The 27845-nt window shown below is 48.4% G+C and overlaps 1 protein-coding gene across 1 annotated transcript in view; it reads right to left on the bottom strand.

The window, feature by feature from the left end:
• The window catches only part of LOC126524304 (TWiK family of potassium channels protein 7-like), a 282791-nt gene that overhangs the window by 33419 nt on the left and 221527 nt on the right, over positions 1 to 27845 (bottom strand). The window contains exon 2 of the mRNA XM_050172645.3: positions 5213 to 5517. Within this exon, the coding sequence (XP_050028602.2) occupies positions 5213 to 5517 (305 nt within the window). The remainder of the gene's footprint in view (positions 1 to 5212; positions 5518 to 27845) is intronic.

Genomic DNA, 27845 nt, shown 5'->3' with positions numbered 1-27845 from the left:
AGTCTCCGCGACCGTGCCTGACCGCGCTTGTTTCTGCGTGCGTGCCGTCATAATCTGCCTCGCTCGAGCCTGCATTCCTTTGTTTGTGTGTATATAGAGTGGTAGTCGACGTGCGCAGCATCAATTGAAGTGGTGGGCCGATCATGCTGGCGTTCTGTGCAGCCTACGGTTTCACGAACACCAGCGGCCGCGACGATGTTCCATTAGTCCCCGCAAGACAAGAAGCTTGCAGCTAAGTGGGAGGCTGCTGTGAATCGATAGAATTTCAAGCGCTCAAGAACAACAATGCTGCGCTCTAACCACTTCCGTGACGATTACTACTGGAGTTGATCAATAATGCGTGCTTTGGGTTCTCCTAAAAAAAATAGTTAGCACGCTGAACCGAAGATGCATGTTTATCGCCCACCCTTGACGCAGATTTCATCGCCAAGCGCCGCGAATTTTCTATTCGCACGTGTGTTGTGAAACAGCATGCATGCAGCTACCATAACGCAGTGCAAGCGTAAAGTTTGCATGTGTTGGAAAGCCTGCTCACGCCAAGACGCTGCACTCCCCCTTCTCTCGCACACATAAGAAACCGACCATCTCACGTAGCCGACGGAATTCGCCGGTTACGAGTAGCGTGCGGATGGCGCGCTGATGAAGGTTCTATACTACACGTGCTACAACAGCCGTTAAACTTACCGCGTTTAAACCGTCTGTGTAGATTGCCGACAGCTTTGGGGCAGCGCACAAATGCCGACGATCTCATCCCTCCTTACGTTCCACGAAGAGGCATGCAGGAACATAACAGTACAGTTGTTTGCCCGGAAACAGACTCACTAGATCACTGAATACAGCTTTGCAAAAAATATACTCACCAAAGAACATTTCTAACACGAGGAAATGCTAGCACCCCGCTTTCGTTGGCGTCGAAAGTACTGCTTGCTACCAGCATCTTTTGCTTCTTGGAGAGGCCGGCTACGTATACATGTAGGGAGCAACGCCGAACTTCACAGAGAAACGCAAGCTCTCGAAATTTACCATTACCGTCTCACCAAACCACAGCGCCAAACCACCTTGCACCGTGCTTCATGTGTGGCGACAGCGGCCAGTCCGGACGAACACCAATGCTGACGTCACGAGGCGCCCGACCAATCACAGGCGGAAACAAGGCGCGCGAGCTGCCGGAGTCTGCTGCTGCACTTTTCGTCGAAATCAAATGTGTTTGCGGTTTCTTTCGCTCCATTTCGATGCGATATTCGAACTCGGAGGGTTGAAAACCATTACGTACAGCTCTTCACTCACTTTTTCTGGAAAACTCTTAAGCTTCCCTTTTATTCTCTGGGCAAGAACTTGACATTTACTTCGGAAGTACTGGTAGATAATAAGCTACAACTTCTTGATGCCAAGTTAGAATTTCTACGAGAACATGTGTGTTGATCATACTCGCCCCGAGCTGGAAAAGTGCTAATGAACTATGCGTCAAACTATTCCAGGCTTGTGAAGAATGGTATAGTCATTTCATGTTTCCGGTCAGCGTTGTTGAAGTCATGTTACCACACTGTAAACATTGCATTTCTTGAACGAGTTGATCGGTTGAGAAAAGCTGAGTACCCGCTTGCCGTTATGCGGGCGTCATGTGCTAGACTAATGAAAAACTTTAAACAGGGAAAATAACTATGCACAATGAATCAAAGGCAGAAAGATTTAGCTTCCAAGGTTTCAGTGATTCCGCATGTGCACGGCCTTTCACAGAGACTCAAAAGGGTGGCTGGGAGTCACCAAGTAAAAGTGGTGATTTCGGCTAAAAACAAAACAGGTAGTGTCTGTTCTAGGGTAAAAAGTAAGTTCGAAAGTAAGGATGATGCAAAGAAACAATTTAGTAATAAACATCCGAGTAAAAACCAATTTCTCGATTGCGCGAAGAACGTTGTGTATCAGATTCCTATGACGTGTGGTCATGTGTACATAAGACAGACTGCGAGATGCCTTAACACGAGACTAAGGGAACAGTTGTCTAGTCTGAAAAGGACGCCCTAGTACGGATTTGCCAGTGCATTGTCAAGAACATGCTTGCTCACCTTGTCTTATAAACACCCACATATTATTTAGGCATAGAAATCAAACCGCGAGTGAAATTATTGTGGAAGCTCACTGGATAGCAAAACTAAAGGGAAAATACATCAGTCATCCTTCTGTTTCATTGTTAGATAAAGAGAATTCGCTCCTGTCACCATATGGTCACGGCTCACTGGAGACAAGAGCGGCATTTATTCGAGAGAGTTCGGGCAAGCGCTCAGTCCGGGCTTCTTCTTCTCTAGCGCCTCGCTTGCACAGACGAGGTCGTCGTCTTTATTGTCAGCGTGGTTGGGCACAGACGGTGTCGCGTCAATATCCTTAACGCATTTTCATCTTAAGTGCTCGTTTTATGCGCTTTGCTGTTATTATTTTGAACGCGTAGCGCTTATCCGAGGCATGTTATCACAAGTGTTGTTATAAAACTCATCGATAGATCATATATGGTTGCAATTCAAAGCGCACGTCATGCATTGTATTGAAAAGTTTGTCCCACTAGAACGCAAACTTACAAGAAAGTAAAATCCATGGATTACCCGCGAGATAATTTAGGTTAAACGTAAAATTATTAGGCTGAGGGAAGCTAAGAAGTCTGGTTTAGCCAGTAATTTTACCGCTCAGATTTCCGTATTATCTAAAACATTGAAAAGCAAGATACGCGTTTCCAAAACGCACTACTATGATAAACATAGCGATAGAAAGGCTTCTCTTTCAATAGAGACAAAAGATAAGGCGGATCAATTCAATCGCTACTTCCAGTCAATTTTTACAATCGATAATGGACTAGTGCAACATTCCCCGATTATACCATCTACAAAAAAATTACTATAAACCCCAGAAATAACCGACAGTGGTATACTGTGTCTGCTATTAAATTTTGATGCCAAAAAGAGCTGTGGCCCAGACCGGATACCGGACGCTTTTCTCAAACGGTAAGCAGAAACAGTAAGTATCTACGCTTAATATTCACAAGATCTCTCCAGGATTCAAAGATTCCTTCTGAATGAAAAATCGCAAAAATAATCCCAGTGCATAAATCCGGTGACAAGACGATCCCATCAAACTACCGGCCCATTTCCTTGACGTGTACGAGCTGTAAAATAATCGAGCATATTGTCCTCAAATTCATCACAAAGTTTGTAGAAGACAATGATCTGCTACACCCCATCCAGCACGGATTTCGGAGAGGCCTATCGACCGTAACGCCACTGGTTGAGATAATGCACGACTTGGCCCAAGGCATTAACGAACACTTCCAAATTGACATAATTTTTATGTATTTTTCAAAGGCGTTTGATCGCGTTTCCCATGAAAAGCTAGTTTTCCAGCTGGTCCGCAAACTTGGGGATGGGCCAATGAATCGATGGATATCAAGCTATTTGTCCGGCCGTCAACAATTTATGCAATGAAATAAGCACGTTTCTGACGCAATAAATGTCACATCCGGTGTGCCCCAGGGATCTGTCTTGGCCCCGTCATTATTTTTGTTGTATATAAATGACCTGGCAGCCAACATTAACACAAATATTAGGCTATTCGCAGACGACTGCGTACTGTATAAAGAGGTTAAAAGCTACAGTGACGAAATTGAGCTGAACATTGCACTGAATGAAGTAGTAAGTTAGTGCGCTAACTGGCAAATGGTGATTAATTCAGACAAAACAGTTGCAATCTCAATAACAAAAAAGAAAACAAGCTTGGCATTTTCTTATGGTTTTCATAACGTCACGCTCCGAAATGTAAGCCAGTACAAATATCTTGGTGTAATAATAACTTCTGATCTCAGTTGGGCAGTTCAGGTGGAAGCTATAAGCGCGAAAGCAATGAAAAAAATGTTTTTTCTTAAGCGGACGCTGCTGCACGCTGACCGTGACACTAAGCTTTCAGCGTACACGAAACTTGTCCGACCGATTCTAGAATACGCCAATACGATTTGGTTCCCCTTCACAAGTAGCGGTATCAGCATGCTTGAAAACGTGCAGCGCAAAACGATTACATTTATTTTCAACCGCTATCGACGCCTTCATTCCCCGACAGAATTGCCGTGCAGGTTTGCCCTCACTCCAAAGTCGAGCTAAAATTCACTGCCTGAAGTTCTTATATATGCTACGGCACAACTATTTTGACATAGACCACACAACATACATCGAAACTAAACAAACAAGGCACGTACATCATACACATGATCTTCCATTCCAAGAATATTCGTGCAACAACAATACATTCTATTATTCGTTTCTCCTATATGCATTCGGGAATAGGATACTCTTGACCGACCTGTAGTCAAACAGCAAAGAATTGATGATTTCCTTGAGATGTTACATAACTCACTTAATAGGTACTCATCAGCTTGATGTCATTTATTTGTATTATCCATATGATTATTTGTTTTTTCTATTGGCATGCTTGTCAATACTCGTATTCATAGTTATTGTTGTACGTGTATTTTGTCTTCTTATTTGTACTTGTTTAGCATAACTGCCCCTGACAATTACTATCATTGCTGCTTATTTCTGTAACCCACTCCAGTAATTACCCTGTCAAAGGGTTGACAGTATGTTGAAATAAATAATACATAAACAAATATGCGCTATTTGCGTGTCCTGCTTACTAGATCGCGCAGATCTATGGGTATTTAAAGAGGTGGTTCTTCGAAAATAAAAGCAGTTGTTAGAAAGCGCTCGTCCTTGTCCTGCTCCTTCTCCTTGTCCATTTATTTTGCGCACAAGAAGTTTTTCTTGAAATGAATCTGTTACAACTAGGCCGACTCGCAGTTATGCTTCTGTACTATAAAGCATTATCCCATCCTGTGGATTTCTGAAGGAACAGCAAAGAACCAAATTCGTGTAGGTGCAGTAAGCCTGTTGCGAGGACGCGCACAGGAATAAAAGAAAGAAAAGTTGGGCGATCATGAAAGTTGCACACGAACGCTGTAGTTTTGAAACAAGTACCAAAGCTAGAAAGAAGAATCGAGAGAAAACAGAACTCGTTTTATAAACCCACTGCACCTACATATTCATATTTCTGGTGTCTACTTATTCAACGAGAATAAATAAACGTAGGGATCACCTCAGACTGAACGTGGTACAGCGTACTCGACGGTTCTGGGAAACAGTGCTTGCACAGGGAAGAAGATTCCCTGAAGAATGGGTACCTGGTCATCGCAGGCACGCAGCTTCTCCTGTCCGTCGAGCGCATTGTGCGAGACAATGTGGTGCACTCGGTAGTTCTCGGCCACCGAGTTGCGCTGCAGGTGGTTCGCTTGCAGGGGCACACGGCGCCTGCGCTGCGTGCCGCTCGGCCTGCACGTGCACAGCTTGCCGTACACGTATCGGAACGCCTTGGCTAGAATGTCGCCGATGTTGGTCAGGTAGAGCAGCATCAGAGGGATGCCGACGATGGCGTACAGGATGGTCACAATTTTTCCCCAGTTGGTGCGAGGCGCTATGTTGCCGTACCCTGCGTCGGCACAAAGTAAACACAACCGAGATGTAAGAGTGCATCCAAAGAATACAAACCAAGAAAGAAAAGGTAAGAATAACTCTTTGCTTTAGGGTGTTTTCGAAAGGCAACCTCCAAAGAGAAATCCGCGCGAATTTCATGTATGCATTCTGAGCAATTCTTAAACAAGATGTACTTCAAGACATGTCAAAACAAACTTTATCTATGCACGATTGCGACACAATACCACCAGGATGAGCCATACCATCAACTCAACACTATGTAAGTACACGGCTAAAGTAAGTCCACCGAAACATCGATTTCATATACTCTATATACGCAGGTGCTTCGAAAAGCCAAAAAGCAGAGAAATAGGTCTCGCAGAGATGATATGTGGTGGTTTGTGGTGCAAGGGCCAAGTATGGCCAAAGGGCGCTAGGCTAGTGTTAAATGAGTTCGAAATATAGTGATGAACTTCGAAAGTTAGATGTGACGTGGCTATAAAGAGGCCTTAAAAACCGTCGCTGTAAAGTGCGTAAAGTGTATTTATAATAAGATGTCGGCAATTACTAATGAAGTGCATGAGCACAAAAGGGATAATTTGGAAGGATATGATGTACTAAAGTATCTTAGCGAAGCACTACTGCTTTAACACAACCCTTCAAACACAACGGTTTGGAGGCATGTGCTATACAAAACGCTGTCACAGAAGTATGCTGTGACGAGAGGATGTGCTGTGAATTTCTTCGCGTATAAGATGCAATACAACATCACTCAAGAATCCTACAACTCCACTGGTGTCTTAAAAGGGTTGAGCACCAAGAACCGGGTGGAGAGGCATATCCCAACGCTATACCAGAGAAAAGTGTTTCCTTGCCTCAGATTCCCTTGCCTCACTTTATGTATTTGAATTCAATCAGATTTTCTTCAGTTGAGCACCAACGCAGTATTCAACACGCTTTATTCTTTTTTTTTATCTCGCGCACCTCCGCCCTCATCATTCCACCAGGGAACTCGTCTTCTAAATGAACGTCCACTTGTTCGCGGAATGCACTTTTCTGTTGCGTCAATGATAAAAGCGGTAAAATTGGCTACTGTCGCACCTATAATAATATCATCGATAAAATCTCGCGTTAAGTATGTTGATTCTTTAAAAAACTTCCAGTCAGTCGATGTCATCTTCCACCGGAGTATGTGGTGCATACGCGTCTTGCTCCACTCGATTAAGCACTATGGGGAAATGGTCATCCTAGAATAATTTTTATTACTTCTGATTCCAATTTAGGAATTAGCGAGGCAGAGCCAATTGCAAGATTAATGGATAAGTACGAATTGCGCGTGAAATTAAAATGATTCTTTAGCTGACATAGCTGATTGGTGCTCCAAATGGCAGATGCAAATAAACACACAAAAATCCGCGATCACGACTGTAACCAGAAAAACGGTATCATCAATTTTTGTTTACACCATTAACGGCACTCCACTTAACAAAGTTGAAGAACACAAATATCTAGGCGTTACATTAACCTCGGAGCTCAAATGGGACAAACATATCAGTAATATAATCTCAAAGGCGCTGCGCAAACTATTTTTCTTAAAGAGAAGCCTGGCACTCGCAACCAAGTCAACGAAGCTGCTAGCCTACACATCATTTGTAAGGCCTGTTCTCGAATACGCTAACACAGTCTGGTTTCCGCATACACAGACTAACATAAGTAAGCTAGAATCAATACAAAGGAAAGCTGTGAGGTTCATCCATAACAAATATAGACGTACAGACTCGCCAACACATCTTTTAACCCAGTCCGGTTTGCGAACGCTATCCACAAGAGCGAAACAAGCTCGCTTAAAATTCTTGTTTCAACTACTAAAAAATAACTACAGAATAGATACCTCCCGATACATTTCATTCTCCGAGGCTCGACCTACACGTAACAAGCATGCGCACACATTGACAGAATACACATGCAAAAATGACACATTTAAGTATTCTTTTTTCCCGCTCGCGATAGCAGAATGGAACCAACTTGATCCTACTATCACCAACATTGAATCATTATCCGAATTTATCTTACAAATAGAAAAAACTGTGTGAATAACAGTACCTATTATGCATGCAGGGACACCGGCACAGATTGCTTTATTCATTAGGAAATTTTAATAAACACTCTAATTTTCGACAGCTTAATCGTTTGCCATAATGATTCCCTAACACTCGTAGCTTATTTTAGTTATTTCTGTTTTATTACTTGCCCTTAGTAATATCTGTGCTATTGTTATAAAGCATCTTGCTCTTTTACATTTCTTTTTTTATTATTTACTATTCCGTTTAATCTTAACATGGTTTACTTGTATAGTACTATGTATAACTTGCACTGCTTATGTCGTTTTTTTACTTTTTGTGTAATCTATACTTTTTCCTTGCATTGTACAGCTGAATTATTGTACTGCCCAACTGCCACACTCTCGAAGGAGAGCAGCAGTATTGCAAATAAATAAATAAATAAATAAAAAATATAGGTTCGTTTTATTAACAAGGCATGCATCAGAGCTTAAAAAGAAATTTTCGACGAGTCGCCCTCTATTGGCACATTGGGAATCGCCTCAGAGAATGCTGTGGGCATTAAAATCACCTACGATTATGTAGGGTTGATAAAGCTGATCTACCAGGCTATAGAAATAGTCTTTTTTAAATTCTTGACAAGGCGGCTGATATACCTAGCAGATGGTAACTAACTTGCAGTACAATATTGCTTGTACTGCCACTGGCTCAAGAGGCACCCGTAGTTCAAAAGGGTGACATGCTGCACACTTATCAACTATGATTGATACACCACCGTGTATCAGCATCGTCACGACCTTTTTGAGATTTGGCATGTCACCGAGGAAAGCTTGAATGTGTAGACCAAGTGTGCCTCTTGAAGGCACAATTGAGCCATTGTATCTATGTAGGAGATCTCTGATATCGTCCAGCTTAAGGAGAAGTCCTCTGCGAGTTCATTTTAGTATTCGTGTTTGCATAATAAGACCACTATTTGTCCTGCGTGTTGAAGAAATGAAAATTAGCTCGCGGGGCCCTTTCCGCGTGCCATGACGTGAGGTTTGCCTTTTTTGGAGCGGTCTATAGACCGTTTCATCGGGCGAGGAGGAAAGGGCGCGCGGAGAGCCTTTCCTCCTCTCTGGCTTGGGCGATCCGGCGCGGCGCTGCTTGAAAGTATTGCTGTCGCGTGCTGCGGAACGATTTCGAGGTGTTTTAGATCTTACTTTGTGAAATTTACGCCATGTTCGTTGATATAAGGTCGTCAGGGAAGCCTTTCGGTGCATCGGTAACTACTGTAGGCAGAAATATGTCTTTGGGGCGCAAAAATGTGACACGCATAATCAGCCGCGGTGCGTGTATGTGTTGTTTACTATTTTGCTTATATCGATTTTAATTCAACAAAGAAAACCGGCGTCTCTGTATTACCAACATTAAATGGTAAATCAGCTCACTGCCTGATCGATTGGCGTAGGCAGTAAAACATAAAACATAAGAGCGCATGCTCGTGCACGGCCAACCTAAGGCAACCACGAAACATCTGAGCGGCAGGCGCTATCAAATATTTGTTATACACTGGCATCGTTCTCACGCATTTCAAGTCTAGTATGCTTGAAATTACCATATGTCTACGCTAGCCTTGCTGCATGAGGCCCATGGCGCTTCTCAACACAGCGACCACTGCGGTTGGTGAGCCAGCACGATACACATAGAAGCTGTGTGCTTTGGCATTGCCTTTTTGGCCTGTATACAGCCATAATATATGAGACGGTTCGCATAAAAAGAATGCGATGGCTATTTTTGAGCGCAAAATTTCCGTAATACGTGTGAGGGCGTCGTAGAGAACTGAACGAACACAACCGAAAAAAAAAATTCGGTTATCATCCTCTTTCTCTAAAAAGCACGAGAAAACGGGCTAACGCCGCACAATGTTTGTAAATATATACCCGCTGATGCCGTACGCTTGGACCATGCGCTATATAGAACAGAGATATCTGTAATCCAGCACCTACTACTGCTTAGGACGCTCGCGCAGTTCGTTAACGGTCGCTTTGTTGGACAAGCTTAATTCAGACTGTAAGGTATGCTGCTATTACTAGCCAAAACTATATTATTCATGGGTGGAAACCTCACCCATCCAACCAAGTAGTCACGCAATGTAACCTGCAGTGAATAGTTTGAACGCTTGTCAAACAGCACAGCTCCTTTCGTAGCAGAACAGTACCTATGCTGTTACGATCGTCGCGTATGTTTTAAGGCTCCTAAACCGCAGCTTAGAAATAGAGGATAATACTGCAATAAGGTCACATTAGTGATTGGAACATTTAGAAATGCACAATTGGTCTCCGAGGCTGATTGTACGCTCAAATATGCGAGCACACATATCGCGCTGCGTGTTCTGTACACCTCAACGCCAGCAGAAATTCCGGCCATGACGCCTTAAACCACTCCAGCACGTCTCACAGAACCGTTTACCACGTAGAAGACGCACGTCATACTAAACAGACCGCACGACCGCGAAAACAAACGCCAGAACCTACCGCCAAGCGTATACCTGCCATGCAAAAGACCGCTTTCACCCAAGCCAGTATGGCGCTGCTCATAGGCGGCGCCACTGCGTTCACAATATGGCGGCGCCTACGAAAAAACGGTCTATAGAATCGCGCCGCTCCTTAGGCGCTGGCTGAGCCGTCATGCTGGGTGTTGGGTCTGTCGCCTCTTTCAAGAGATGTGTTTGATGTTAATGCCTCGTCTCGAGGGACGAGACTCTTGAAGACACCAGCTCTGCGGGCCATGGCCCCTTTTTCCGGGACGGCACAGCAGGGCTGGCATCAGCCGACAAGGAGGCGGATGGCCTCACCGAGGGCTCACTGCGAGTGGGCCTTTAAACCACCGGAGGCTGTTTTGGTACCGCCATCTAACGCGCCTATTTGGCAAAGTCGTTCTTTGGCAGGTATAATACCCACCTGCGTGCCTTCATGAATGATATGTTCTCTTTGCCCTTGAGTGTAACGATTTCTTTCTCTTTTTTTCCATGATGAGGAAGACCGCGAGTATTCGGCTTGCTCCCTATCACAGTTCACACAGTGGAAAAAAATTTGAAAGGATTCAGAGTAGTGCTCATGAGCACTGCATTCTGCACACATCTGACGGCCTCGGCAGTTCTGTGAACTGTGGTCATATCGCTGGCATTTAAAGCATCCTAGAGCGTTTATGACATATGGTCTGACCGGAATCTTTACATACCCTGCCTCAATACTCTCGGGAAGCACACTTGAACCAAATGTAAGTATAGGATGCTTGGTCTTGATCTCCTTGCCGTCACCCCTTAGCATAATTCGTTTAACATTGATCACAATTTGCTTGCTCCAGCCTTATCATAGTTCAGCTTCTATCAGCTGCATCAGGCCGTCATCGGAAAGAACGCTGCGGGTGGTGCTCATCGTGCGCTGCAGCAATACTGTCACTGGGATGTACTCGAATGACACTAAGTTAGGCAGCTTGTCATGTTTCGGATGGCGGAGTTCTAAAAGGAGATCGCCACGAGCGATCTTCAACGCTTTAAAGTTTGCTCCACGATCTTTAGCAAGACATTTTGAAACAAGGAAAGGTGAAATCAGCCTCACCGTCTTTTCTGGTTTATCGGAATGGATAACAGGAAAACGCGGAAGGTGTTGGGCTCGGTTTCTAAATGTTTAAAGACATCCTAGGTGCGCCCGCGTTTCTGAGGGCCGTCAGAGAAGTTGGGGAAAGAAATATCCATATGTTTTTCTAGACATTTCGGCAGAAACGCCAGCCTCCTTCGATTAATCCAAACAAGGGGACGCCGCAGCACTTATAAATAACTTGTCCTGCGAATACCAACTATACGTTTCCGCTATAACTAAGTAAGTACAGCCAAGGTTGTATGTTCCACACAAGGTTAATCCTTGTTGCCGGGAAGATCGGATGTAACAAGTGAAGACAGGAAAGATTGAACCTGAGAAAGACAAGTGTTTGAGGGAGAGACAGAAAACGGCAACTGCCGATTTCCCTGCGATGGGTAAGTCCGGGGGCAAGTCCGATGGGTAAGTCTACATGAAGCCGAGGCTAAAGAGGTGTTTAGCCTTCACCGAGGGGCCTCAAGGTACAAACACTCAGCATCGACTCAAACCACAGAATCTCCTTTCCCCCGTAAACAGCTAAGCCTCGCATGGTTAGACGCGGGAAGGTCCAGCCCTAGTCTGCTGAGGTTCGTGGTGTCACAGCACGCCAAAAGCCTGCTGACACAGGGGCGTCAATGGGGAACAAGGGGGTGGGGGAAAACTACATTGCATAGATATAGATGAAATTTTCAGCAGCAGCAGCAGCCACCCACCATGGAGCCCAACAAGGGAACGATGCAAAAACTGGGAAGGACAGGTCCCGCAAGCGCCAGCTGTATGCCACTGCTAAACCAAATATGAATAACCACGGCTGGTTTTGTTACACAATGTTAACCTTTGCTGCCAGGAAAATCGGAAGTAGAATTAAATAAAGAAAAGACAGGACAGATGGTAAGTGGGAGATAAAGGTGAAGATAGGATAGGAGTGCTGGAACAGGCACTACCGATTTCCCCCGGGTGGGTCAGTCCGCGTGTACTGTCTACGTGATGCCGAGGCCAGAGGGGTGTGTTGCTCCGCCGAGGGGCCTTAAAGCCCATGTGCTCCACATCAGCTCGACCTCCAGGATCCCCTTTTCCCCGGACAGAGCTAGGCCGCGTACAGTTAGACGCTGGAGAGTCCAACCCGCGCGTGCTCGGAAACGTGGTGTCGCAACACACCAAATGCCTGCTGACAAAGACGCCCCTGCGGGGGTCACACAGAAGCTGCCAAATAAACGCGACGGTAAGCAGCACCGGAAACAGAGAAACAAAATTAACACACACAACCCTTCGTAGCGGCGTTCTTCTTGCCTCTCCTCATTTTCTCCACAGCTTACCATCACAACTCGTGAATAAACTTGACCAACGGTGCACGCTTTAGCAATGTAATAGCCACCCTGATATATGGGATGTTTAATACACCGAAACAGTTAAATATGCATCAATAATCCCAGATTGAGAGGGAAGAGTTTATATGTTAACGCAGTGATGGCTCGGGAAGGTGTGTGTATAGACAATGCAGTACATTAATACTGCAGACCGGATGTACGGAATTCACGAGTGCACACATAGTATACACTTTCAGTAAAGTTGTATGAGGCGCGGCGTTCAACGTAAGTGCTAATATTCAAGGCCTGGCTAGACATAAAGAGGCTATATGGCTACGGAACCAGCCGATCGTATCGATCTTCCGGTAGTCCGATGAGATTTCTGAGAGAAACAACTCCTGGCTATAGGCCTCAGCCGAACGTGCTTCGCGAACGATGCAACGAACGAGCAATGACAAAGAGTCCCTTGCATCGTCACTCATCTGACATCTCGTGCAGAGACTATGAGAACATTTTTGTCGAAAGAGGACGCAAGAACAGATTGCGTGAAACGCGAGAGGAGCTGGATTCACAGGAGTTGAAGACACACCGGAAATATTTCGGGGTCACCGTCCGCAGAATGGCTATGCAAAGGAAAGGGTAGGTGTGGAGGAGACCACGACTTCGCTAGGGGGGATGGCGCCTTGCGTAGGCACGAGAAATGCGCCTCCCTCCGTACCCATGTCATTGATTAATGAGCACGCTGCCGAGGCGCGCCTACGATTTATTGACGCCCCGGCGACGTGTCAAGCCTCTCCCGGACGGCGGGAGGGCTCCGGTGAAACCGGCGCCGAGCGAGCTTCCCTTGGGCATGTTGGGTGTGTGCATGCATCCCGCGTAAGTATACATGGCGTGTGCAGCACGGTAGCCGCCGCGCGCCCCGGGCGTCTTTGAACATCGCTCGGTGTGCACGGTGAGAACCTCGCTTCTCGGCCGTTCTCAGCTGGAGCTCGCCGCGCGTCGTCCATTTATGATGTGATCTTTTTCTAGCAGCGTACTTCGCCGTTCGCTTCGATTCGCTACCCCCCTTCCGCTTCGCTTCCATTCGCTCTCGTGCCGCATCGGCTCGGGAGCAGACGAAAGGAAAAGCAACCGGGAAAGAAAGCGGCCCAATTTCTCGTGCCGTTCCACCCGCAAGATTCACGCCTCCTGCTTTCTTTACGGTGCCTCCCCGGCGGTGCTTCCGTTCACCCAGCTCGCGCCTTTCCGTTGCGCGTTCTTCCGCTGTCTACGGACACTTTGCATTTGCACGCCCTCGCTGGCGTGTGCCTGCCGAGCGCGCGCTCCAAGGAGGAAAAAAAAAGAAAAAAGAAGAAACCCGCGCTGCGGTGAAGGACAGGAGCGGGTGCGTCGCGCGTTACTGCGGAGGGCTCGGACGCCGGGTTCACCCACGAAATACGAGTAGAGAAAATTGGTTTCCGCATGGTTTACAACGATTCTAAAGAGCCCTCCTCGTTTCCCTCCGGACAAGACATTTCTGTTGTCGGCAGCGAGAAGAAATCCGTAAAACACGACAAATGTGCTTCCGCGTAATGTGTTTTTTGTCCTCGCAAATATCGCGTGGAATTTGAATGTTGCGAATCTGGAGAAATAGGATTAGCGTTACAGTGCGAGTAGTGATCATCCGACTGGGTACACGCCTCGCGCTCTTTCGTCGCCACTTGCGTAACGACAAATTGTACTACACAGGAAATCCCAGCGACCACGCAGATATTTGGTGAAATTTAATTTCCTCATTTCAAAAAGCGAGCGCAACTTGTTTTTATTGCCTGCGCCCAGCGCATATAGAACGGCTGTCTCGCTCGCTCGAGGGAAGATGTAAACAAATGTGTACAAGACCTTCGCGGAGCCAACGTGAGCTTTTGACAAAACAGGATCGACATCCGCGGAAAGAACGGGGGCAAGGAAATGTCAAGACACATACCATTAGCAGTAATTGGTTGTTTAATAAATGAATACACAAATAGTAAATAGCTAATAAAAAGGAAGACCAGGAAAGGAAACCGAAAGCCGATTCCCGTAATATTTAAGGTCGTAATGTTGCCTGCAGCGAAATGCTTATCTTCAAGCCCTACGGCGACTGAAACGCATTGTGCAAAATTAATCTGACTTGGGCATTTTAGCTTGCTCATTCGGAACGCCTAGTTATGATTTCGTGTAAAAACGCCGGACATTACTTAGCTAAAAGCGCTAGGGTGCCTGTAGATGCTTGGCCGATCGGTGTGGCGAAAAAAAAAACTTATAAGAGGTAGGCAAAAAGGTAACGCATGTCATGCACCTGCAAGATTCGTCAGGATTGTGACAGCCTTTCGTTGTGATACAGCGCGGGTTTATAGATGCTGGAACACGGTCTTGCCCCTTCAGTTATTTAAGCGAGAAAGTTCGTGAAAGTTGCTGAATTACTAATTTATATATTCGAGCTTTCCTCGCAAGTCACGTCGTCAGCTTCGGACAATACCTGTACCTGCCAGAAACGATTTTTAGATATTTTTTTCAGACCGTAATAAACACCCCTATATGAGCAGAGCACCTAAGCTACAACGAAATTTGTTAGTTCTTCCTGGATGTATACTCGTGGTGCACCGTCTTTCGTCCCTTTCTAACAATTTGGGTTTCGGTGCCGCTTTGTGGGCGTGTGGCCCAACAACTGGGGCGTCTCAAAGGGTGTGACGTGAAAGAGCTGACATAACGACGGAGAAAAAAATGTCAGAACAACGTTCGGAAAAGCGCCATAGCTGGAAAAAGCAGATGCAGCAACTGCTGCGCGTAATGAAACACGCAGCGAACATACGCGGCCGTCGCATCCCCGTGGGACGCAATGGAAAACAAGGCGGCTGCGAGAATCCTCGAATCACACCAGTACCAAAACTCCGCTTCGAAGTCAGGCGTGTCCCCGTAGACCAATTTGCGGTGGTTTTACAAGCGGCCGAAAGAAGCAGCAGTAAGCCGGCCACGTCGAAATGCGGAAAAGCACGAGAAATACCGCACAAAGAGGAATTGCGGAAGGAACGACGAATAAGAAATGAACAAGCGAACGAGAGAGGAAACTCTTGCGACACGGCGCGGCAATACCAGTGTAATGACGACAAAAGAACAAAGCGCACGATAGAAAACAAACAGAATAGTATTATAGGACTGATGCCGTCTCGAAAGTGCTCGAACTCGGAAATAGGATCCCCTCGTCCTTTCAGCCCCTCACCGCCCACAGCGCCAGGAGGCAGATAGGCGAAACGTAAACCGCATAAAAAGAGGATACAAAATCAAAATTAGAAAAGGAAACTTGTCTGCTGACACCGTCGTCGTCAAGGCAAGGAATACACGTGAAGCGGCGATTTCACACCCAAAAAAAAGAAATACTTTAACAATTGTGGCTTAATTAAATTCTAAGAGGGTCACTTCAGATGTCTTTCCTCGTGCAGGACATTAACAACTGACATTTGATCCTCATTGAAAAATCAATACGTTTGTACGCCAGCAGATACAGATAAAAGTAATCTTTTTTTCAGCGGCATCAATTCTTGACTCCTGTCCCTCGCTTTGCAAGTGCTCACGAAGAAGATAGCCGGCAACGAGCACCACCAAGAGTAATGTTTACACAATAATAGCCGCGTCTATAATGCTTCTTCAACGCAGGCGGTGACTTCCGAAATTTTACTGAATGTTGCGCGGGGTTTTGCATAAACAGCAGTGGCCAACTGCACGTGACATTTCTGGCTAAACCACTCGCGCATTCAGGAAACATGTGGCACATTGGGGTGGCTGCAATTAACTCATTTTGGATACATTACTCGCCGCCGCCGATGCCAAAGAACCAACGCAGAACTGGCGGGCATGAAAAGGAGATGTCGCCTGATATCATTAGGCGGAAACACTAGACACGCACCAGGTCTTTCTCTGTGACAGTGATAGAAGGCGCCATCATTCTGTTTCTGCAGATAATATTTTGTTTATTTGGAGTCGCCGTGAAGGCGTACTTATGATTAGACGTCGCAGACGACGAACGTGATACACCTCAAACCCTGTAGCACTGACGCGAAGGTGGTTTATCCTGAACAGTCGTGGGAACACGGTGGTTTGGTTTGTTCAACAGTTCGTGCACGCGCGTATTAGGCGAATGTGTGCCAAAAGCCACAGTCACACAGACGCAGAATGAAGTAAGATACATTATGCAAAAAAGAGGTGAGGCGTGCATACAGGACACAAGAGTAGAGAAGTGGACAACACGAACGCCGTGCGTGTTCGCCTTCTCTATTGTGCGAATAGTGTGTATTGTGTGAACGCCTTCTCTACTGTCTGTGTCTTGTCTGCACGCCTTACCTCTTTTTTGCATAATGACTCCTTACCATCTAGCTCAGCTTTCTGTCGTTCTAAGGAGTAAGATACTTTTGTCTGTTAAGCGTTTGATTCTTGCAACGATTCAATGCTTCATTTCATGGGCGGTTGGTCGGCCTCTGACCGCGAAAGCTGAGAGATGGGATGCGGCACACATATATCTGTACTAACCTTGCAAATGTGGCGGTCACTGCCTTTGTTCTCTAGTAAGCTTTACATGAGAACAACAAACTCTAAGCCAACTAGGTATCCTGACTAGAACACGTACACACTTTCAAGAGCGTAATCCCTTGCGTTCTTGCATGCAAAAGGCCACAAAAGCCCTTCTGCCTTTCTTGCAGGACACTGGGTTGTATGAACGCTTGTGACAGTGGAGATTCCTCCGCGGCTGACTGTGAATGACGGACTATTATTTTTCTTTTCTCTCCTTATCTGTTCTTCCCATTTCTCCCTCCCCAAGTGTAGGGTAGCCAACTGGGCACGTCCTTGGTTAAACAGCCTACATTTCTCTCTTAGTTTCTCTCGCCCTTTGCCTTCATGCACTGCGTTTGGTGCGTCTGCCCGATCACTTCGTCACCGAGTAAAGTGGGCTAATCTCGGAGGCTGGTCGGATACTGGCGAGTGTATAATGAAAACTGCACTGATTGCGGAGACACTGTAATCAATGGTTGGCGTGGCCAACGCGGTTAAATGGCGTGGTGGAGTCAGTGCGTTATCACGCCGCTCTCTTACCACGTGTGTCCTATCTTTATCCTTGCTTTGTCCTTTAGGTGGCTCATATAAAAAGTTTTTCAACGCAACTCCAGCGGAGTTGGAAGACGTTAACGCTGCGTTTCCTAATTGGTATCGATTGCCTAAATATCTGACCGCAACGCTTCGTTGCACCAACCTGTCTGGGTTGAAACGTGGATCGAAACGCAGTGCAGAGATTATGCGGTCCGCGTGGTTCACTTGTAGTCCGAATCCCTCCAACCTTCGCCTGCAGTGCACAGAGGCCTGCGTTCGCTCAGCATGCCTGACCCCTGTTTCGAGGCTGGACGCGCCGGGATGCGTCCTGGGCGACGTTGCGGCACAACGCAGGTGGCGACGCCTGGCTGAAGCCGTCGGGGCATTTCGATATCTCAGCACAAAAAGAACAGCGTCTGCCCTTATTTCAACCCCTCCAGGAAATTGACGCCAACACAAAGAATAGTGCTGAACATTTTCCTGCTAATGTCTATCGGCAGTTCTTACTTAATGAAAATGGAATGGGAGAAAGGTTTACCCGAGGCACGTCCGGCTTGCTACCCTACGCAGAGGAAAGGTTAGGGTAAGAGAAGGGGAGACAAAGTGCACCAGTTGCACGCACACGTGAAGATGTGCACCACTATCGCAGAGACCAGTCGCTACTGCGGTTCTGACTGCGACCTCTGGGGACCACGGAGACAGGAGAACACTCCACGGCGAGCCCCCGGATAGGGGCTGAGCACCTAGCCAAAGTACATAAAGGTCAAGCACAATCTTCGCTGCCCGGAACTAATGAGATTGCCGGGGTTGAAAAATAAACGCAGAACAGGCTAATTTTAGCAGCATCGAACCCAACGACAGGCGTCCGCACAAGAGCTGCGTCAAAGGAGAGAGTGGAAAATTCACATAAAGTGTGCTAAGACGGACATTAGCCTCATGAAGAAGGAGATTAACGGCCGTAGAACATTGCGGGCGTTTAGAAAGTGTGAATGCACAACGCAGCCACCACATCTTGGACGAACAGTTTCAAAGAAACAGGATTTGCGCACCAGCGTGAACAGTAAGAAAGACCGGCGACAGCGTCGTTGTCTGGAAAAGCGGGCGCTTGCGCTTTCGATACACAAAGCCGAACAGTGCTCGTGTGAAGAACAGGGTTACGGGGTGTGAGGAACGGAAACGGTGGAAAGAAAAAAGAAGGGGTGACACTGTGTCACAATATAGGCAAAAATATGTTAAAGGAAAAGAAAGCTATTGGACAATATACCAGTTATTATTGAGCGCCACAATTACATACAACCTAACTGGTGGTGGTGTAGGACCGCCTATATTTCATATTGAAGTGTTAGCTGTCAGCCCTGCCTTCCTCTCCATTTTCTACATCACAGAATCTAGACCAGAGTGCGTGATATATAAGAGGAGCGAATTAAAACGAGGAACGGAATCCTCTAGAAAGGTGCATTCTTCAAACGACTATTGTACTTTTAAGGAACTGTAAAAACTATTTTTACATTTCTAATAATGCTAATTTGTATTTCCCGTCTTCAGAGCAATATTCACATAACACCAGCTCAAACGTAGTGTTATCGCTACCACTACAGGACACCCGTATCAAAACGACGTTACGTATTTTCTAGCACCGTATATTCTTCCGTTTTTTTCCTGATTTTCAGTGCTAGGTAACAATTAGGACTGTGATGGTCACTTTCGCAGACATTTTCAGTTATCATCACCCCTGCCAGGCGTACTCCAATCCCCGCTATTCTCTCAATAAGGGCGGACCTGGTGAACGGTAGCAGCTTCAGGCCAACACCTCTCCGCATACAAGTTTTTATCATGCTATTCGCCCTCTGTTCTTGCAAATATTCCCATCACGACGAGTATGCGTACCAGCACATGGGCATGCCCTTTCACAGGCAACATCCCATGGATCCCATCCTTAAACTTTGGAAGGGCGCACAGCCCAGTATGCACCAGCCTGACCAGCAACACCTGGCGTGGCGGGCCCGACAGGAATACAAGTCCGCACAGATCCTCTACCAGGTCTAACAAGCATGTGACGCCCCCTCGGGCATAATCTTCATTGGCCCGCCAGGATCGGTGGCCTGCCATGCTCGATAGGCAACATTGGCCACCGCACACAATAAACACCGACCAGCTCAGCTCCTCGGCGGTCAGTCATCGTTCGTTACCACCACGCTGCGGAGCCTCCGTCTAAACGAGGGTGCCTCGAGCCCTCCCTCCGTCACGAACCCGGGCGGATCGTGACACTGGCGACGACTACTCACGGTCCCACGCCACCGCGAGTGGCGAAACACCGCCCCCCGTTGCTGCCGCCATGCCGCTGTACGGAAGACTCAAGCCATTCGAGGGAGATGGGTCCGCTTGGCCAATTTACGAGGAACAAGTCCACGTGTTCTTCAGGGCAAACAACACATCCGAGGCCCAACAGCGGGACATTTTCCTGGCCAGCTGCAGGACCCGCGTCTTTAGCCTCCTGCTCGACCTTCTCAGCCAGCACGCAGCATGTCAAGACGCTGGGTGAGCTGCTAGCCATACTGCGCTCGCATTTCAACCCGGCACCGTCCACACTAATCGAGCGTTTCCGCTTCAAGCGGAGCCGCTGCAAAAGAGAGACTCTCGGGCAGTTCGTCGCTGCGCTACGAGGGTTAGCGAGTGCCTGTGCCTTCGGCGCCCAACTAGACTCGCTGCTCCGGGACCATTTCGTGTGCGGCATCAACAACCCCGTCATGGAGACCCGACTCCTGGAGGATACCAGCCCCTCGCTGGAGGACGCCGTGACGGCAGCGCTGGCAATGGAAGCTGCCGCCAAGGACGCCAGGAACATTTCCCTTGCGACTGGCTCACAGTTAGCGGAAGCGGCGGTCAACAAGATGGCGACAAAGACCAGTACCTGCGGTCACTGTGGTGGTGCCCAAGCCCCCTCAGGGTGCCATTTCTCTCAAGCACATAGCTTCACGTGAGGGAAACTAGGCACCTGCCACGAGTATGCCGAAGGAGGAGGACGAACAGCAAACAGCAGCAGCAGACTGGTTCAAGCCCATGTATCACACAAGCCCGCGGCCAGGGTAGCCGTCGCAAGGGTATGCGGCGGCGGCGTGCGGCAGTAGGTTCAAGTTCTTCCGCGGCCAGACTACACGTCGTGGCCGAGGTCTCACCAATTTTTGACATGTGGCACACAGGCCTTGTACCGCCGTACATTCTGACCGTCGAAATCTGCCGGCAACCCCTTTCTATGGAGCTGGACACAGGCGCCAGCGTGTCAGTAATGGCAGGATAACTCTTCAAGCGTGCTTTCCCCGGCGTGTCCGACGAGGCTTCGGGCGTGATGCTGCGCAGCTACTCCGGCAGCTCTCCCAGTTCCAGGGTCAAGCACAGGTCTGCGTTCGCTTTGGCGACAGGGAGGCAACCCTTCCCCTTTGGTTAATCAAGGCGTCGTCGCCGACGCTGCTGGGTCGAAACTGGATTCATGCACTGGGCATTCGTATGCCAAAGTACCAGGAAGCCAGCCTGCATGTGGTGCAAGATGTCCCCAGGCTCCTGACCGAGTTGAAGTATCTTTTCAGGCCAGGGGTGGGCACATTCGCCAGCACGACGGCTGGCATCAATGTACCTGAGGAAGCCCGGCCACGTGTTTTTAAGCCTCGCCCACTGCCGTTCGCCCTGAAGGACGGGGTCATCCATGAGCTGCAACGGTTACAGCGAGAGGACATACTGGTGCCCGTCAAGAAGTCTGAATGGGCCGCTCCCGTTGTACGAGTCCTCAAGCGAGACAGAAGTATCAGGATCTGCCGCGATTTCAAGGTTCCCATCAACCTCATCACTACCATCGAGAAGTACCCGTTGGCCCAGACTGAAGATTTCTGGTGAGTATTGTGCGGGGGACAGCAGTTCACCAAGGTCGAACTCAGAGATGCTTACCAGCAGCTGGTGCTCCAGGATGCCTCCCAGAAGTATGTCACAATATCGACAACTTTGGGGCTCTTTCAGTACATGCGCCTACCGTTTGGCGTGGCCTCAGCCCCAGCCATATTTCAGAGGGAGACGGAGAACTTCTTCAGGGGCATGTGGCACGTCGGGGTGTACTTGGATGACATTTTGGTTACTGGCAGCAAAGACGGGGACCACCTGCAGAACCTGCATAACGTCTTGGCACAACTGCAGGACGCCGGCCTCAAGCTGATGCTGGAAAAGTGCGTTTTCCTGGCCCCCACTGTGGAGTACTTGGGACATGCCATTTCCCAGGATGGCCTAGCCCCGGCTCGCCGCAATGTTGATGCTATTATCAAGGCGTGTAAGCCCCAGAACAAGAAGGAGCTCCAGAGCTACCTCGGCCTCAACTTCTACAGGAGCTTTCTGCCGAACCTGTCAGAACATCTACAGCCGAATAATCTTCTGCTTCGAGATGGTCACCAATGGGTCTGGAAGAAGAAGGACCGGGCCTTCCAGCGCACCAAGTAGCTAATCATCAAGGCTCCCCAGTGCTGGTAAACTTCGTTCCTGCCAAGCCTGTCATCCTGACCGTAGAGGCGTAGCCGCACAGCGTGGGAGCCCTCCTGGCGCAGAGGGACGAAGTTGGCCAGGAACGCCCTGTGTCGTTTGCTTCTCGTCGGCTTCATGCTGCAGAGCAACGTTACCGCCAGCTGGACAAGGAAGGCCTGGACCTCACGTTCAGAGTCGTACGCTTCAACCAGTATCTGTGGGGCCGGAAGTTCGAGGCGGTCACGGACCACAAGCCGCTATTGGGGCTGCTGAGGTCTGATAAGCCAGTTCTTGTGCAGGCATCCCCTCGAGTGGTACGCTGGGCCTTGAGGCTGGCAGCTTACAGTTAGAAGCTGGTTTACCGTCCGGGAAAGGGACTTGAGACCGGCTGATGTCCTGAGCCGCCTGCCCCGGCCAGAAGTGCCTGAAGTTGTTCCAGAAGCTGCTGAAGTGTTCATGCTGGAGCACGCATACCCGGAGTTGTTCTCCAGATCTGCGGTATCGCAAGTGACCTGCCGGGACCCATTCCTGTCTCAGGTGGTAAACTCGGTGCTCCGTGGGGAGGAATTGGGTCAGCAGGCCTATAGCCACAAGGCCGCTAAACTGAGCTTGCAGCAGGTCCGCCTACTGTGGGATTCCAGGGTGGTGATCCCACAATATCTCCGGTCCTGGGTCCTGCAGTTGCTGCGCGCGGGTCATCCTGGTGTGGAAAAGACAAAGATGGTAGCCCGGTCCCATGTTTGGTGGCCTGGCCTGGACCAGGACATCGCTCACGTGGTGCAGAGGTGCCGAATCTGCCAGGAGCTTCAGCGGGCTTCACGTCATGTTTATATCACTCCCTGGCCGTTCCGAGAGACCCTGGTCCCGCCAGCATGTGGATTTTGAGGGGCCCTGCAAGGGCCATTACTTCCTGGTGGTGTTGGATGCCTTCCTTTTCGAAGTGGGTGGAGGTTCTACGTGTCACCACTCCATCAGCAGGCGCGGCCATTGCAGCGATACGACAGGTCTGCGCCGCCCAGGGGTTGCCGGACGTCATCGTGTCCGACAATGGTCCTGCTTTCGCCAGCACAAAGTACCTGATCTGGCTGACGAAGCACGGAATCCGCTGGATGATGGTTCCGCCGTACCACCCTGCTCCAAATGGTGCAGCCGAGCGGGTGGTGCAAACCATCAAGGACAAGCTCAAGAAGAGCCAGACTGGGGATTTCCGTACGCAGATTGCCCGGATACTGTTTCGGTACTGGACCACGCCCCACGATGCCACTGGCCGTGATATCATGGGGCGCCCTTGGACGTCTTGCATCCGGACCTCCGATCCAGCACTCCTGAAGCAGCTGAAGCATAAGCTGGTTGCTGACCGAGGTTGACGTCCCGGGCCTTTGCCGGAGCTGGGAGTTCCAGTTTTCGCCAGGAACTTCCGTCCTGTCCCACCCTGGTCCGCCGGACAGGTGGTGTCTCCTGCTAGCGTCTCATCGCTGCTCGCCCACTTGCCAGACGGGGCCACCTGGCACAGACATCCCGACCATCTCAGGCCTCGCCTCGTGACCTGGCCAGAGGTCCAGCCCGCAGAACTCCTTCAGAGCTCCAGCGGCAACGCCAGTCGCTTCCAGCGGAGCACCGCCCACGTCAGAGGCGGCAAGCATTGCCAGTGGTGCGGCGCCCGGGGGGCCGGTGTCAAGACCGGCACCACTCACAAGGCCGACCACTGCGGACCCTGCGGATGGAGCGAGGCTGTCTGAGGCAGCACTCGGCGTTGCCACACCCGGCCCGTCAACACCGGTGCCCAGGCGGAGTACTCGACGGCGCAGGCCAACGGACCGTTACTCGCCTGGGTTGCAGGCACCGTCCACCCGGCTAACATGGAGGCAGAGCCTCGTACATTGAAATCGGACGTTATTTTTTTGTTTTCGACAAACAAACTGGGGGTAAGGGGGTGTAACAAGCATGCCACGCCCCCTCGGGCATAATCTTCATTGGCCCGCCAGGCTCGGTGGCCTGCCATGCTCGGTAGGCAGCATTGGGCACCGCACCCAATAAACACGGACGAGCACAGCCGCTCGGCGGTCAGTCATCTTTCGTCACCACCACGCTGCGGATCGTCCGTCTCAAGGAGGGTGCCTCGAGCCCTCCCTCATTCACGAACCCGGGCGGATTGTGACACTAGGGACCCTCCATCCCGGTGGCGTTCCTTCCTTTTTTGTTCAGTAACGTTTATTGCTCCACCTGCTCCCTTTATTGACTATGCAGGTGTCTGTGGAGATTTAGTGAGGAGAACGCTGAATATGCGTGTATGCGCAGCTCCTGAAATCCTGCATGCACGGAGTGTTAGGCAGGCGAGCGCGAGTCGGGTTGCTCGTAACTGAAATGAAGTGCAATCTGAGCTGACAGAGAGCGTTCTTTTTCGAGAAAATTGCAGTCGTGAGTTCGCAAGAATTTCACAAGCATAGAGAAAGTAAACGACTTCAGTAACGTAAAAAAAGCACCTACAAGTAAGTATTACGAGTTCCTTCGTAATGCAAAACACAAACGCGAAGCGGCAGGAGTTGCGTCAGGAAGTAACAGTCGCTGGTCATAGCGCGCCCCACGCACGAGGTTTAATCGAAATGAAATGGCGGCGACCCTTCTAAGCAGAGTTCCACGTGTTCAGGCAATGTCCATTTTGTACGAGTATCTTCGGCGATACTGCTTTCAGTTGCTCCACAACAAGTTGTACCAATACATAGAAGTTTACGTTAGCCAGCATGAGTGTTGCATCCCATCAGATATAGTCGCTGATGCGTTTGTACAAGGTGAGCCAGTCTTCCACGTCCATGTCATTTGTGCCGGTGAAAATCCTTGGGTCAAGAGGGTGCGATAGCACTAGATGTTATCAAGCCTGGGTGGATGCGGACGGCGCGGCGTCGTTTAAAGACAACGTGACGGAACGGATGTGGACATCCGGTTGTGAAGATCAGAACTACGGAGATCCAGCACAGCGTCGTAGCGAGCGTACCCAGAACCCCCACCAAATGTGACGGTGTAGGAGATCTGCACCGGTGCTTAAATAAACGTAGCACCGAGGGCTCCGAACCACACCATCGGAAAACAGTCAACCTCGTCTTCTTCTGTTCTTGCGCTGCTGTGGCACATACCATTCCGTAACAATATGCTAGCCTTTCTCAGGGAGTGCAGCGTTGGAACACCGCAATGCTCAAACTTTCTGCTCACAGCATACACGCTGTTCCATTGTAAACACGACCGCAAAAAAAGCTTTGGCTCTCGTTGCTAGACTCATTCAAAACAGTGAGAGGCAGAGCGATCAATTAGTTGACAGAGAAGAGGAAAGCATGCTGAGTGACTGTAACAGTCTACCACGCACCTGACACCTGAACACCGGTTAGCAATACGGGGAAGGAGGACAAGTGACGGAACGATGACAGAGACTGGAAGGAAGACAGAGCTCAAAGAACGCATGCGCGAACTTGCTGGTCCAAGGCTCCTATAACGGTCTATGATTGAAAGCAAACACGTGTGAAATTAATGCACGACTTAAGCAAAAAAAAATACCACTTAATCAGTAAACGATCCTTATGAATTGCTGTTCTAAACTGCCTAAACGCACCTGTGAAAAGTGGAATCAAAACAAATTCTGCTAAAGAATGATAACTCCGCTCGTCTACCAGGACCTATATATAGGAACGCGTAGGCTCACTTGAGGTTTCGGATGTGGGGTGAGTGTTGACTTGTACAGCTGGTAGATTATCGTCAGAGACAAATGACAAATGATATAGCAGGGCAAATGGAACGGTCAAACGAAGTCTTCAATGCTGCGGCCACCGAACTGCTACTAACATCGTTAAGCACGACTAAGTAACGTCCAACAAATACGCCTTTGGCTCCACAGTGTGACGCATAGTCCCCCAAGTTACACGAGGTTTTGGATTAATGGGCAATGAGACTGCCAGCAGCGTAGAGGGAGGGGATATTAGATTATCAGCGCTGTATGGCGAATCAGAATTACGTTTTTTTTTTTAATAAGGATGTATTACTTTCGTTCCTTGCTTCCATACTTTCGTTCCTTGATGTGGCATAGTTAAAACATTCTGCTAGCATGCATGATATCCGCGGTCGATCCCAAGCTGCCGCGGTTGAATCCCCGTTCTAGCGGGTGAGACTGCATGGCATATCCACTTGAAAAGAAATGTGTGGATGACACCATTTAAGAGATATCCGCCGTCAAACTTGCGGCAAAAATGCACTCTCGCTCTATTTACGTTCTTAACAAAACGTCCTTTTATCCTTTGAGGCATAAAAGTAACTGGAACGCCAATGCATTTCCCCGTAAAGTTCGGGAATTAATATCTCGGAAGTGGTGTTATCCTGAGAATTCATTCTAAGAGGATATGTCTGGCGAACTTCCTGGCTAGAATTTGTAAATTGCAATATGTGTCATAAGGTAATTTGTAAAAAAAAAAACTTATATAGTGCATTTCTGTTAATTATTCGATTAAGCATTTAATTTTTTTTTTCTGCAAGTAGTGTCCGCCTCTTCGAGTAGACCAGCTCATGGACTAGAATTGTGTTTTCTACCACAGGCAATTTCCTTTAAAAATTGAAAGTTTCGCTTAAACAGACGATATTTTATCGCTGATAGACAGCTGTTACCTGACAGGACGACGCTGGATTTTCACTGACGTTACATAGTTCTTTGATCTTGTGCTACGCATGCATCAGCTGTGAGCTCGTATGTTCCACCATTTTCGCTAATTTGTGTGTTTCTTATCGATACAGGCATAAATAGCTTTAAATATTTATCCATTAATGTGTTAAACTACCACGACATGCAATGGCTTCCAGCACACACTGACAATCTGCCATTCATAACTTAATACTCCAGCCACGCAGCTCTCAACAGCTACGCCAGTCGTACCTGTCTACAGAAGGACGCGTGGTAGATGCCTTCCCAAGTCGCAGCGTTTCCTGCTAGGCGAAGGAATCCTTTGTTTGCCTACTAAAACCACAAGTGCATAGTTTTGCAGTCCACGCCAAACGGCCAAGTATAAATTATAGGGCTCGCTTCACTTTGAGGTAACAAAAAACAAAGAAACAAACAAACGGGGTATGTTGGAATACCACACTTAAAAAGCAAAAACTTTCATTGGCATTCTCAATGCGCAGGTATGTTTAATGAACTTCGCACATAGCGCAACACCTGCGCATCTACTGCAGCTACCACGTGAAGACATTCACATCTAAAACGATTACGAAAGGAGTACACAGATGTTTGGTGACCTGTGAAGGCGAGGAAAAGGGAAACTTCCCTATGCTTAAACGCGAACGCGTCTATAACGTTTTATGCGAGGGTAGTTTGTAAACGACTGACACTGCTCGTCATTAGAATTTCGATCGCCATGTTTCCCGCTACAGCACCCTTCAAAGTTATTACGCAGTTGGATATCTTTAAAGCGTAGGCCGCGGCGTGCTCGATATGCACACAAAAGCGTAGCTCCAACCGTAAAAGCGCGTTTACACGCACGGTGCAGTTGCGAAGTGCCTCGAGCGAGCGCTGCTGCAAAATACAGCTCACAGCAACGGCAAGCTCCGGTGAGCGATATTAAAATAAATGTAGGCATCGAAAGTTCACGGACAGCGGAGGTTGTCGCACGTTTGCGCAACGAGCGGAAAAGTGCCACAAACTGTGTGACGAAACGGCGGCGCGGAACGCTGCCACGTTTCGGCCACAGCGTTGGGAGCGCAGTACTGCGCGTGTGGCTGCACGCT

This window comes from Dermacentor andersoni, chromosome 3 (genome assembly GCF_023375885.2).
Source record: "Dermacentor andersoni chromosome 3, qqDerAnde1_hic_scaffold, whole genome shotgun sequence".
Taxonomy (NCBI): domain Eukaryota; kingdom Metazoa; phylum Arthropoda; class Arachnida; order Ixodida; family Ixodidae; genus Dermacentor; species Dermacentor andersoni.
The sequence above is the reverse complement of the archived record's forward strand: the minus strand, read 5'-3'. Positions and strand labels throughout refer to the sequence as shown.